This window comes from Dermacentor albipictus, chromosome 7 (assembly GCF_038994185.2).
Source record: "Dermacentor albipictus isolate Rhodes 1998 colony chromosome 7, USDA_Dalb.pri_finalv2, whole genome shotgun sequence".
Taxonomy (NCBI): domain Eukaryota; kingdom Metazoa; phylum Arthropoda; class Arachnida; order Ixodida; family Ixodidae; genus Dermacentor; species Dermacentor albipictus.
In genome coordinates this window covers 101,405,238-101,417,099 of record NC_091827.1, presented here as the reverse complement: position 1 = coordinate 101,417,099, position 11,862 = coordinate 101,405,238, and the positions used below count along the sequence as shown (strand labels likewise).

The 11,862-nt window shown below is 47.4% G+C and overlaps 1 protein-coding gene across 1 annotated transcript in view; it reads right to left on the bottom strand.

Moving 5' to 3' along the window:
- Positions 1 to 298: 298 nt before the first annotated feature.
- Positions 299 to 11,862, bottom strand: part of LOC135917198 (AB hydrolase superfamily protein YfhM-like) — a 68,102-nt gene continuing 56,538 nt past the window's right edge. The window contains exons 6-7 of the mRNA XM_065450710.2: positions 3,893 to 4,029; positions 299 to 999 (exon numbers count right to left, since the gene is read on the bottom strand). Of these exons, the coding sequence (XP_065306782.1) occupies positions 581 to 999; positions 3,893 to 4,029 (556 nt within the window). The 3' untranslated portion in view covers positions 299 to 580. The remainder of the gene's footprint in view (positions 1,000 to 3,892; positions 4,030 to 11,862) is intronic.

Sequence of the window (11,862 nt, the reverse complement as noted above, 5' to 3'; positions counted from 1 at the left end):
ACAGTAGTTCTAAACCTGCTTACAGATGCATAAAATCATTTCAACTTGGATCACTTCATGTTTAGAGGGCTAATCAAGACAGCGCTTGACAATTGGGATCCCAAAGTTATGAAAAATGGCACTTAAAAAGCAGAAGCGAAACTCGGGGTATACATACCTTAGCCAGCATTTCACAGAATAAAACGTTTCCTATAACAACCTCTCGACGAAGGCCTACGTCTATGTGACCGATGAGGTAAGCGACTTTCGACTTTTACATCACAAGGTAGGTGGCACACAGAAAGAGCCGTTGTTGTTTTACTTGAAGAGATAATTTTATTGATTTTTCCAGACATGTGTGCTGGCCGAACGCCTTCGTAAACTATAGCTTCATTGGGGCAATTTAGCCAAAGCCAAAATGTTTATTACATAAATGGTAACACGCATATTATATACTTTATTAACATAATGTTTCAATCCTGTAAATTGTCCCATGAATTCTTATATCGCGCGAAATACATTCTGAACACTCTACCAACTCCTTTCTTTACATTAAAGGAAACCAAAACACCGAGAAAGAGAGCTCGCGGTGAAGGTTGTATTAATGCGCGAAATTGGGGACGAATACACTGCTTGGAAGAAACGCAAACGAAGGTTCTTTTTTCTTCTTGCCCGATTTCATGGACACGGCGCATGGATTGTCAGCTGGTTTCCATGCCTGCAGGCTCCTTTCCTCTGGTGCTACATCCTCCCATTCGTCCATCGCGAAATTGCGAATGTGCTCGTTGACCTCGGTGGCGCACTCCCGGAGCACCCAGTGACTTGCCCGCGTGTAGTAAACTACCTTGGAATTTCTCAACCACTTCTGGTTGTACGTCGCAATGCGTGTGGTGAGAAACTGGTCGTTCTCTCCCCATAGAATAATGGTGGTAACGTTGATCTTGCGGTACGGTAGTTTCTTGAGTTGGTCTTGGTCTTTGTTGAAGGCCCGATAGTAGTTGAGGGCGGCAGTCAGCGAGCCTGTGCAGTGAAGCCAAAGGAATAGACAAGCGACAAAAAACACATTTAGCAAGTTTGCTATACGCATGACGTAAACAGCATGCTAATGCTTGATATTTCTCATCGCACGGTCGCTCGGTCAGAAAACACTGTGTGACTACTCGAGTGTTCGGGCCTTGCCACCCGGTTGGTCTACGTTACCTCTAACTGATAAACACAATAGCGTGCTCCTTCTAAACAAGCACACAATTGCTAGCCGTTTGAGCGCCTATCATGGCGTTTTCTCGAGCGCATATGACTGTGCGCCTTTACGTCACCAGCAAATGGGCATAAATAAACCCCTTATCCTGACCAACATATTACTGCCGATAAGCGCACTTCTATTCTTTTTGTCAGTTTTAAAGCATTTGTACGGCACATCAACCGCATTTATTTGCACACAGCGCAAATAAATGTGCAGTTCTTTATCTTGCTCCGGTGACCGCCTTTCACCGGCTAACAAAGTTTAAACCTTATCGCTCGACGCAGGAGGCACCTGCATGTGTCGGAAGTGACTCGAATGTTATCGATGGCTCTGTCCGTTGCCTCTTGTCACCGAAGCTTTCGTAATCTGATTGTGTGAGCTGCGAGAATTGTTTAGTACTTCCTTGAAGGGACGCGGGCAAAAGTGATTACGCTGGACGATCGCCGTCTGCGTTCGCCGCTATCGTTGCTGTTCGAGTTTCACTTGCTTTTGTGAGCACAAAACCGCCCAATAAATAGTTTCGCGATTCACAGTTTTGATATGTCGCTCAACACCACTTTGCCGAAGCGATCTTCGGCCTGTGGCGTCGGGTGCGTCTGCTATGTGCAAGGGCACAGGCGCTGCTGCGTTTTTTGAAACGCGCCAGCCTGAATGACCACCTGTGAGTAACCCAGCGATGAGTGCTTGTCTGTATACCTGAGGAAAGCGTGAACTGTTCTCTTCCTTCTCGTACTTCAATTCATTCTCCCCGTTTCCCAGTGCAGAGTAGCCTACCGGGTTCAGCCTGGTTAACGATCTGTCTCTCCCGTATAAGTTCTCTCTATCTCTCCCTATTAATCATTTTGTTTAACCATTCGGTGTCTACAACTGTGGGTGTGCCTATTCGTGGGCAATACTGCAGAGGGCGAATCTGTCACTCTGACAATAGAGGTACACAGTACCTAAATGTAGCTGAACAGGTGTCGTACATAGCTCTACGTACACTTATAGCCGCCATTTTCCCTTCGACAAACATAATAAACCACCTCTGTCCTGGTGTCATCTCTCCGTAGAGGTACACAGGGTATCCACATGATTCGGTGTTTGCATGTCGCCATATATTTGAGCGATTTAAAGCCGAGACATAAAAGTAGCACGAGATTGACGGTGTGTTCGACACAAACATAAATGCATAATATTACACATTCACAGGATAAAAATAAACACCATTGTGTTGCTCGCTGTTACTTGCATAGCGTTGATCAGCTTCAATAAAACTTCGCCTCGCATACATCCAAACTTGTGGGTTGTATCTGCATAAGGTTTTTTAATGCGAAACCACCGAGACCCTAAGAGATATTATTAGAAACGCTTAAGAGACTTCGCAGAAACACCCAGTGTTTGTATTCTGTTTTAATCTGATTTATATTTATTACATGTACCTAAATGTTACGTTTATATATCGTGCTTCTCTCGATTTTCCTCTTCTGCCTCAGCCAATGGTAACTAAAGTATCGTGGGAATAAAGAAATTTTCAATTGACATGCTTCTTTTTAATTAATATGAAACTGCACAAGGACTTTCAGCAATAGAATTGTTCGAAACAGTGCACAAAGTTTGCTTCGCTAGCTCTATACTTACTTAATTGCTGCCAGGTATATAATTATGAGCGGTGGGCAAGAAATACTCGTTGCTTATTTATGTAGTTATCGCTTCGGCGGCTGTGTATTTCAGATGTTACATAATTGATCTGCATATGGCAGCATTTGCTACCGAAATTTTGTAAATATACTCATTTATTGGTGGGAAACAAAATATCGCGTGCATGCACCAATAGCACAGATAGAGGTCGTGTTACTGACCTTCATTATCTTTAAGCGCTGTGGGGTACACTGAAAGGTTCACTGAAGACGTCGCTAATATGTTTCGCATTACTGCTTATTTGTTGAAATGCTTTCTGCAAATATAAACTTTTTTAAACAGGGTTGAAGTACCTCAGACAGGCTGGCCGGCTGGCAGGCTGGACAGGCTTGCAAATATGTAACGTACGCTTTATGGCATGGCTACGGGTTGAAAAATGTTAAAGTTTTGTCGTTTAAGCCTGTATTAATGATTTCGTTGGTAAGCAACCTGCAATCCATAGAAAATTGAGCAAACGTGGTACTGAGGGTGACCACTCAGTAGAGGCGACCGCCCGATGCCTCAGTAAGAGCGGCCCGAGCCCGATTTCACACTCTTTTGTTCTTAAGTGCACTTCGTCGTTAACAGGTCTCCTGTGCTAATAATATGTTTACCATCAGGACTGGCTCAAATTTCGTCTTACGAATAATTCTAACTAAAGAGAATTTTGTGAATACCGGTACCAAGTTTTATATAAAACTCAATAAAGTGTTGTAAATCAAGGGTGCATAACAGTGCCTTCTGCGATCTTGAGTAGATTGTAAACGCCACTGATTACAGAATAAGCAATAAATTACATTGTTCTGGACCCAGTCTAAAAAGTACCCCGAAAACTAGGAACTTGCCATTGAAAACAAAAATTTCATGGCACTTAAGTCAACGCCGTTTTCGAGGCATCCTACGAAACAAGAGAAGCAAAAGCAGCGCTAGCGATAGTACGCTCTGTAGTTCGACATTTGTCGTGGTCAAAATCCGCTGGCTTATGAAGCCGATAAAATAACATATGCGTACCATTCTGTGAGAACATGTACTTGTGGGCCTCTTCCTCCTCAAATGTGAATCCTTTGTGCAACTTGTCAAAGAGAGCGAAATCTTTCATCATGATATACTTCTCAGGGATTTCAGGGTGCTGGAACGGCCGCATAAACCTGCAATAAGATCACTTGTTTTTAAAAGCACTGTTGCTCATAAATCTATTCAGTCGTGAATCTTTTTAATATTTCACTAAGGTCTCTCAAGCCTCAATGTCTCGTCGTTATCGGTGAAGTTACTATAATGATTCTAGAGGAAATGCTATGCGAACATAGGGGCAACCACATGGATGTCCCCATGTTGCTACATCTCATATTTGTAAGCATAAAACTAATCATTATATGATGCAAAATCAAACATTTACGCTGGAAAGTACGCATGGAGAATATGTAAAATTCATTCCTTGTCTATGTTTAGAAATATCTGATGACTATGTATAAAATTTTGAGTAACATTTACGGTGCATAAAAGGGTGCGTTTTGCAGGCCGTTCAACTACATGGCGCCCCAATGCTGAGGTAGGCTCGGGATTGTATTGATTGCGCGTGTTGTCTCAATCGCATCTCGTCGTCTGTGCACCTGCGCAGAGTGGCCACATGTTGGCTCCGTTGTGGTTGCTGATTTAAATATATGGACGCTACGGGAGCTTTTCCTCTAGTGTTGGTTATATGAACTGATTCAGTACGAGAATATTGAATACTCATCTTTAGGCGGCGCTGGGTTGCTAAGAGCGAGGTCGAGGAATCGAATCTCGGCCATGGCGGCCACATTTCGACGGAGTGAAATGCGAGAACACCCGTGTACTTATATATAGACGTACGTTGCCGAAAGCCAGGTGGTTCAGATTATTCCGCATTCCCGAACTACGGCATGTACCCTAATAAGCTCTTGGTGTTACCACGTAAAACCCCTACTTTTTATCCTTAAGCGGCCTGAAAATATTTTCTAGCCACAGGTTCTTTCGTAAGTGTCGATGTCATGATGGCCAACATATATACTGAAACGTGCGAGCGAAGTTCGGAGGAGTTTTCTTTCGCTGAGCGACACCTTTGCATTCTTCATCTTCTAAATAAACGCGGTCCATCGTAACATTTGTGATGGAGGTGCTGGGCAAGCCAGCTACTACCTAGGGTTACCTAGGTAGTAGCTGCACGACGGCAGCCCAACACTACGAGCTTCGCAACAGCCGTGAGACTTGCGGGCTTGGCGCCACTACCTCAAGAAATGATCTCAAACGAAGACATCCAGCAAGTGTCTGCGAGGGCATCATCTTACTTCTACAGGATGCTGCGGACCTTTATTAGAAAACCCGGCGATGACTGGGATGAATGGTTTAGCCACTACACCTGGTGAGCGATCCAGTGGTTGGAATGACGCTAGCTAGTTGTCTAACGTTGGGTTGTTCGTTCATTTCACTGCGTCGGCATTGTTTGATAACCATGAAGACATTTTGACAACCTGTGAAAAAGTTTGGAGTAAATTAGGAATCCTTTGGAGACCCAGCAATGAAGAAGAAACGTGCGGAGCTGACGTTGTCGCAGAGGGCTCGTCACCGGGGAGATTTGCCGAACGTAGGAGTACATTGAACGGTTACTGAAGTGGTGCAAGTCAGTTGACGCCCAGAGGGTGAAAGGAGACAAGGTGGGCCATGTTTTGAAAGGTATTGCCGAGCATGTTTATCACTTCCTTATCAGCAAGGAGAGCCTGTACTGAGTGGCTGACGTGATTAGTGCCGTCGAACCCTCGAGACCCTTAAAAGACATCACTTGGAAGTTTGGACGTCCGGCACACGTCACGGCGGTCATCACCGTCGATGTATACCATGATTCACTAACTGCCGGCGTTTCTTCCACCATTCTTCACAACTTACGCTAGGAACTACGTCGACATACTTCTGTTCCTGTGCAAGCTAGAAACACGCAGTGTGATATAACAGCTATCAAAACTGCAAGTTTCGACGAGCGCAGCTTCTCCAACCGCGGGCCCCGGCTGAGGGCTCCACCACCAATGGCGTTAACGTCGAACTGCCTTGTGCGCGCCGTGACAGTTACACCTGCAACAGCCGACCGTTTCCTTTCGGTCCAGAGTGGAAGCAGCGTGCCAAGTACAGTCGCAATACCGCGACTTTTGGTATGCCGCGTGAACGCCCCATGTGCTACCAGAGTGGTGTTCGCTGTCAGGATTGAGGGCTCAATACCATCGCTCGTGATCCGTTGTCAAGATTGGAGTCGGGCGTGAATTAGAAGGTAGCTGGCCCATGCCGACGTCCAACTTATCCACGCTGAGGACGTTGATGAAGGGAAGGACTGCTTCTCACCGAGAACGAGGAATATGGGTTTATTTACAGTATTTATATCGGTCTAACATTACTGTTTGGGAAAGTACATCAGTCTAACATGACTGCTTGAGAGAGAGTGTCCTGAGCAGCCGCACAACAGCGGTTTTTAAACACTCGGTCCTCTCCCAATACAAGGTGATGCGAACGTTCGTTTCGTCATCGCAAACTAGCCGCCCCCCCCGCAGGACGGCCCACACACACAAATGCACACACGTTCGAATGTCCGGAGCCGACGTCAGAGGGGCCCCGTAGAACTCGGAGCCGTTCCGGGTAGCGCGTTGGGGAGTTTGGGAACAATAGTTGGCCCGCCGAACTCATTCCGTCACAACGGCGAAGAGGCTAGAGGTTGGTGGGGGTTTCAGCACAAAGCCTGCTTCATCGAACGCATCCTAGCTGAAGCGACGGAGAGTGGGGGATGCCCTCATTGTTCCCCGACACAAAGTTGATTTAGTCACGCTGTGGCTAGAAGTTGGCGGCGACGCGCCCAGAAAGTTGCCGCCATAGTTGAAACTGGGTGGCAAACTTGCACTGCAGCTGGCCATTCTTAACATCGTGGACACATCGCCCGGCTCTGCCCTCCACGACGTGGTCCACATACATTTTCTGAGTGATATGCGGCATTCCCACGGTGAAGCCAATTGCTCGATTACGACTACTGGTCTTCGGATACAACTTCCCAGCAGCCGCTGTGCAGGCAGAACGTGCATAGTGATTGTTTCGCCTTTGTGAGAAGCCTGACGCCGCCTACAACCCGCCAGCGATGGTAACCATCTCCACGGCCCTGGCCGCTGTTTTCGTCTCCGCTACCCGGAATCTAGCCGGCGCGACCGATGGAGGTGAGGCCGCTGGACGTACCGCAGTGCATACAAGTATGCCTGCACCAGTTTCAACGCTTCAGAACAAGGTCCGTATGCCTGTTGACGATGGTCCCGCTTGATAGACACCGGAGCAACTGTTTCTGTAATCTGTTTAGTTCTGAAGAAACGACTTGGCCGTAAAGTTATGTTTTATTGTGACAAACCTACTACGGGCAGTGAGTAGCGCATCTTTCCGTCCAGTCGGTGTATGCATCCTGTCTGTTTCTGTCGCGGCAAGGCCTTCAATGCAGAATTTCAGTACTTGCTTCTTCCATGCACGACGGTATCCTTGGCATCGACTTTTTGCAAGACTGCCGTGCGACTGTGGACTGCAGAGCAGGCGAAGTTCCGTTGCCCGCTCTCATCAACAGCCTCCCTTTGAAGCGACGACCTGGTTGTAATAAAAGATTCTGTTCTTCCGGTCTCGTCCACGTCCAGCGTGCTAGTTAAAGCATCGACAACCGACCCGAGTACACGTTTAGTTGACATTGTGACTGAGCCGTTCCGCTTGCCTAGCGTGAAGAAAAAACATGTTTATGCATTGCTGCCTTGTATCACTTACTGGCGGAAAAACACAGTTATGGGCGGTGAACTCTACAGCCGTGTCACTTATGCTACCGGAGCATATGCGCCTTGCCTTGTTTGAAAAGAAGTGTGCCATCTGCACTGGAGCCCTAAGCGACTGCGCTGAGTCTGACCCTGCTGATGTCTATGTTACAGAATCGGAGTACTTAAAATTGATTAGTAAGTCTCTTCCCTCACAGAAAAGGAGAGCCTTAGTTACAATGTTGGCCAGACATGCTAAACTGATTCATTTTGCACGGAAGGCGCACGTAACTCAGGTGCCGAGCTCACGCACTTGTCACAAGGTTGACACCGTATCTGCGTATCTTCTCTGACAGAAGCCTTACCGAGCTTCCAGTCGAGACGCAAAGTCATTTCAGAGCAAGCCAGCGAGATGCTAACCACCGGCGTTATTCAAGAGTCGTCGAGTCCCTGGGCTATGACTGTTATCTTCGTTAAGAAAAAGGACGAGTCATGGAGGTTGTGTGCTGACAATCGACGTCTCAACTCCATAACCAACAAGGAGGTCTACCCACTTCCGCGCATTGATGACGTTATCGATTGCTTGCATTGATAACGTGTATTGTCTTATTTTCCTCGGTAGACTTGCAATCCGGGTATTGACAAATTCCTATGGATACAACTGACAACGAAGAGACAGCTTTTCTAACGCCAGACGGTTAGTTTTAATTTAATTTTATGTCGTTCGCGTTTGGTAATGCCCACGCATCGTTTGAAGGATAAATGGACAACATTTAGTGGCGCTTCAAATGGGAAATCAGCATATGTTACTTGGACGATGCGGTGATGTTTGGCCCAACATTACTGGCACATAACCATCGCCTTGCTCTTGTTCTAACTTGCCTGGAGAAAGCTGCACTGACATTGAACTCCAAGAAATGTCGCTTTGGAGAACGCGAAGCACTGCTTCTGGGACACCTTGTGGACAGAAAATGGCGGTAGATCGGATCTTCCAGAAGGCTGCCGTTGTAAGAAACTTCAAGAAGCCTCAATCTCTCCGTGGCCTACGAAATTTTCTTTGCCTAGGCTCATACTTCCGCCGCTTTGTTCCATACTTTGCTGATAAGGCGCAACCACTGCCTGACTTGCTGATAAAAGATGTGCCTTTCTCCAGGCCGCCGGATTGTGACTCTGCACCCAGGCAGCTAAAGTTCGTGCTGACATTGGGGTCCGGGCTGTGCAACTTTGATTCTTCTGCTCCTACAGAAATTCATACCGATGGCAGCGGAATCGGCCTTGGCGCGGTGGCCATCCAACGTCATCGCAATGCTGAACGCGTGGTTGCAAGCCGTTCATTGAACAAGGCAGAGTGCAACCACACACTGACAGAACAGGAGTATGGTATGGTATGAATAACTTTATTCAGGTGCTGAGGGATTAGTCTGGGACTGATGCGGGCCGCCCCCACGTCGGTACAGAGAGGCCGAGCCCCTCTGCCGTCACATGGGCCCTCTGGACAGCCCTGAGTTGGTCCGCCAGCACTTCACTGTGCAGCATCCGCTGCCACCACTGTTCACCTCGAGAACCATCACTGGCCAACGCCAAGCAGCGCCAAAGCACGTGTTCTAAATCGAGCGAACCCCCACACTTACTACAATAGAGTGAAACCCCGCACTCCGGATTAATTTTGTTCATGATGACCGGGTTAGTGTACGTACGTGTCTGCAGAAGCCTTAATGTAATCGCCTGTGGCCTATTTAATTTAGAATGTGGCAGGGGGAATGCCCTGCGCCCTAGGTAATAGTGCTTGGTGATTTCGTTGTAGGTTAACAGCTGGTCCCTGTACTCAGGAGCGGGAGATCCAGCCCCTTCAGGGAGCACACGGCACACTAATCCTCGTGCCTCCCTGTGCGCCACGTCGTTGAGGTTACGCGGGGCTCCCTCCACTGTCCCCATGTGCGCGGGGAACCAAGTAACGGTATGCGAAGTGATATCCCTACCCTGCAGCAGTCTGTTAGCCGGTTCCGCAACAAGTCCTCTCGAGAAGGCTTTAATCGCAGATCGCGAGTCACTAAACACCAAAACTCTTCTTGAATCTATTAGTGCTGGAGCAATAGCCACCTGTTCGGCAACCCCCGGATCTTTGGTATAAATGGAAGCAGCATTTCTAACGCTCCCTTTGCCATCTACCACCACCACCGAATAAGCATTTTTACCATTAATCCATGCGGCGTCAACAAAAGCAGACTCCTCCTCCTGATCCTTTGCCTCTCGCAACAAAGCCCTAGCTCTCGCGACCCGCCTCCCTACATTGTGCACGGGGCGCACATTCCGCGGAAACGCACGAACCATGATATTTGCCCTAAGGTTCACGTTCAACTCGTGTAGCGGCGCCCTATCGTGTGACACAGCCACCGATTCTTCAATCGACTCTAAAATATACCTACCCGCGGGTGTACCTAGCAACCGCTCCCTCTGTGCAGTACGCTGAGCCTCGGCAATTTCATCTAAAGTACTATGCAAACCGAGTCGTAACAACATATCGTTCGACGTAGTCATAGGCAGACCAAGCGCAGCCTTGGCGGCTTTTCTGATTAATGCTTCCAATTTATTTTTCTCCACCCTATTCCAATTTAGCATAGCTGCCACATACGAGAAATGACACATAATAAATGCGTGAACTAAGCGCATCGCACCTTCTTCTCCTAAACCCCTATGCCTATTAGAAATCCTTCTTATAAGTCTTATCGCCTCCTCCGTCTCCTTGGTAATACGCTGAATGGTTCTAATGTTCGACCCGTTCGCTTCAAGTACAAAACCTAGGACCCTGATTGCTTCAACTTTGGGTATCACCGACCTTCCCCTAATATGAATTCTAATGCAAGGCTCAACTTCCGGTATCCGACCCTTCGGCATACGACATAGCTTCTTAGATTTTAAGATCAACAACTCCGACTTTTTAGTGGAGCACTTGAGCCCCATGAGACCCAGATACTCCTCCGCAAGCGTTACCACCTTCTGCAGCCTAGCCTCAAGCTCTCCATCACTACCACCGACACTCCATATAGTAATGTCATCCGCGTAGATAGAATAGCCAATATTCTGGACAGTGTCCAGTGTATTTGTCAACTTCGACATCGCCAGATTGAATAACATAGGCGAGAGTACGGATCCCTGCGGAGTACCACAGCAACCCAATTTAAAGACTTCCGACTTTATCTCCCCAAACTTCAGACATGTGCTTCTATCCATGAGGAGAGCCTTGACAAAATGGAAAAGCCGCTGCCCCATGTTCAAGTCCGATAGCGCCTGTAGAATGAAAGAATGTCGGATTTTATCGAAAGCTTTTTCCACATCAAGTCCAATTAGTGCCTTAGTATCCCTAGTCCGCCAGTCAAGTAGCTGATGCTTAATCCTGATCATAGCATCCTGAGTCGAGAGGCCGGGCCAAAATCCTATCATCGAGTGCGGAAAGACCCAATTGCCCTCAACATAACGCGTTAGCCTATTTAAAATGACATGCTCAGCGACTTTCCCCAAACTCGATGTCAGGGAAATGCGTCTGAGATTTTCAAACCCTATGGCCTTCCCCGGTTTGGGTATCAGAACAGTAGTTGCAAGTTTCCACTCTTCCGGGAAAGAGCCTTCCTTCCATCGGTAATTGATCTCCCGCGTAAGGAACTCAACTCAATTCCGTAACATTTTATTCGTAATGCCATCCGGCCCTAATGCCGATCGATCATTAAGATTCTGCAGCGCCATCCTGATATCGCTTTCAGTAAATTCCTCATCCATAGCTGCATTTTCGTCCCCGCCATATTCCAACATCACGTCAGGTGTATCGTGCCAGGTCTCCAACGGAAGGTATCTCTCAGCCAAATCCTTCAGCAACTCCTGCTCCGTGGAGTCCCTACACGCCTGATCGACCAGCTTACCTATCACAGTCCTCTGATTAGATTTAGTGTTTGTCTCATCTAGCAAATGTCTGATCAGACTCCATGCGCCTCCCCTCTTAATGCGACCATCAATAGAATTGCATACTTCATCCCATTGCTGCTTGCACAGTACCCGACAATGGTCTTCAATTTCCTGATTAACCAGTGATGTACGCTTTCTAAGCATTCTATTCAATCTCTGACCCTTCCATCTGGCTAACATCGACTGCTTCGCTTCCAACAAATGCGCCAAGCGACTATCCATGTGTTCCGTGTCAATATCGGTCTGAACCTC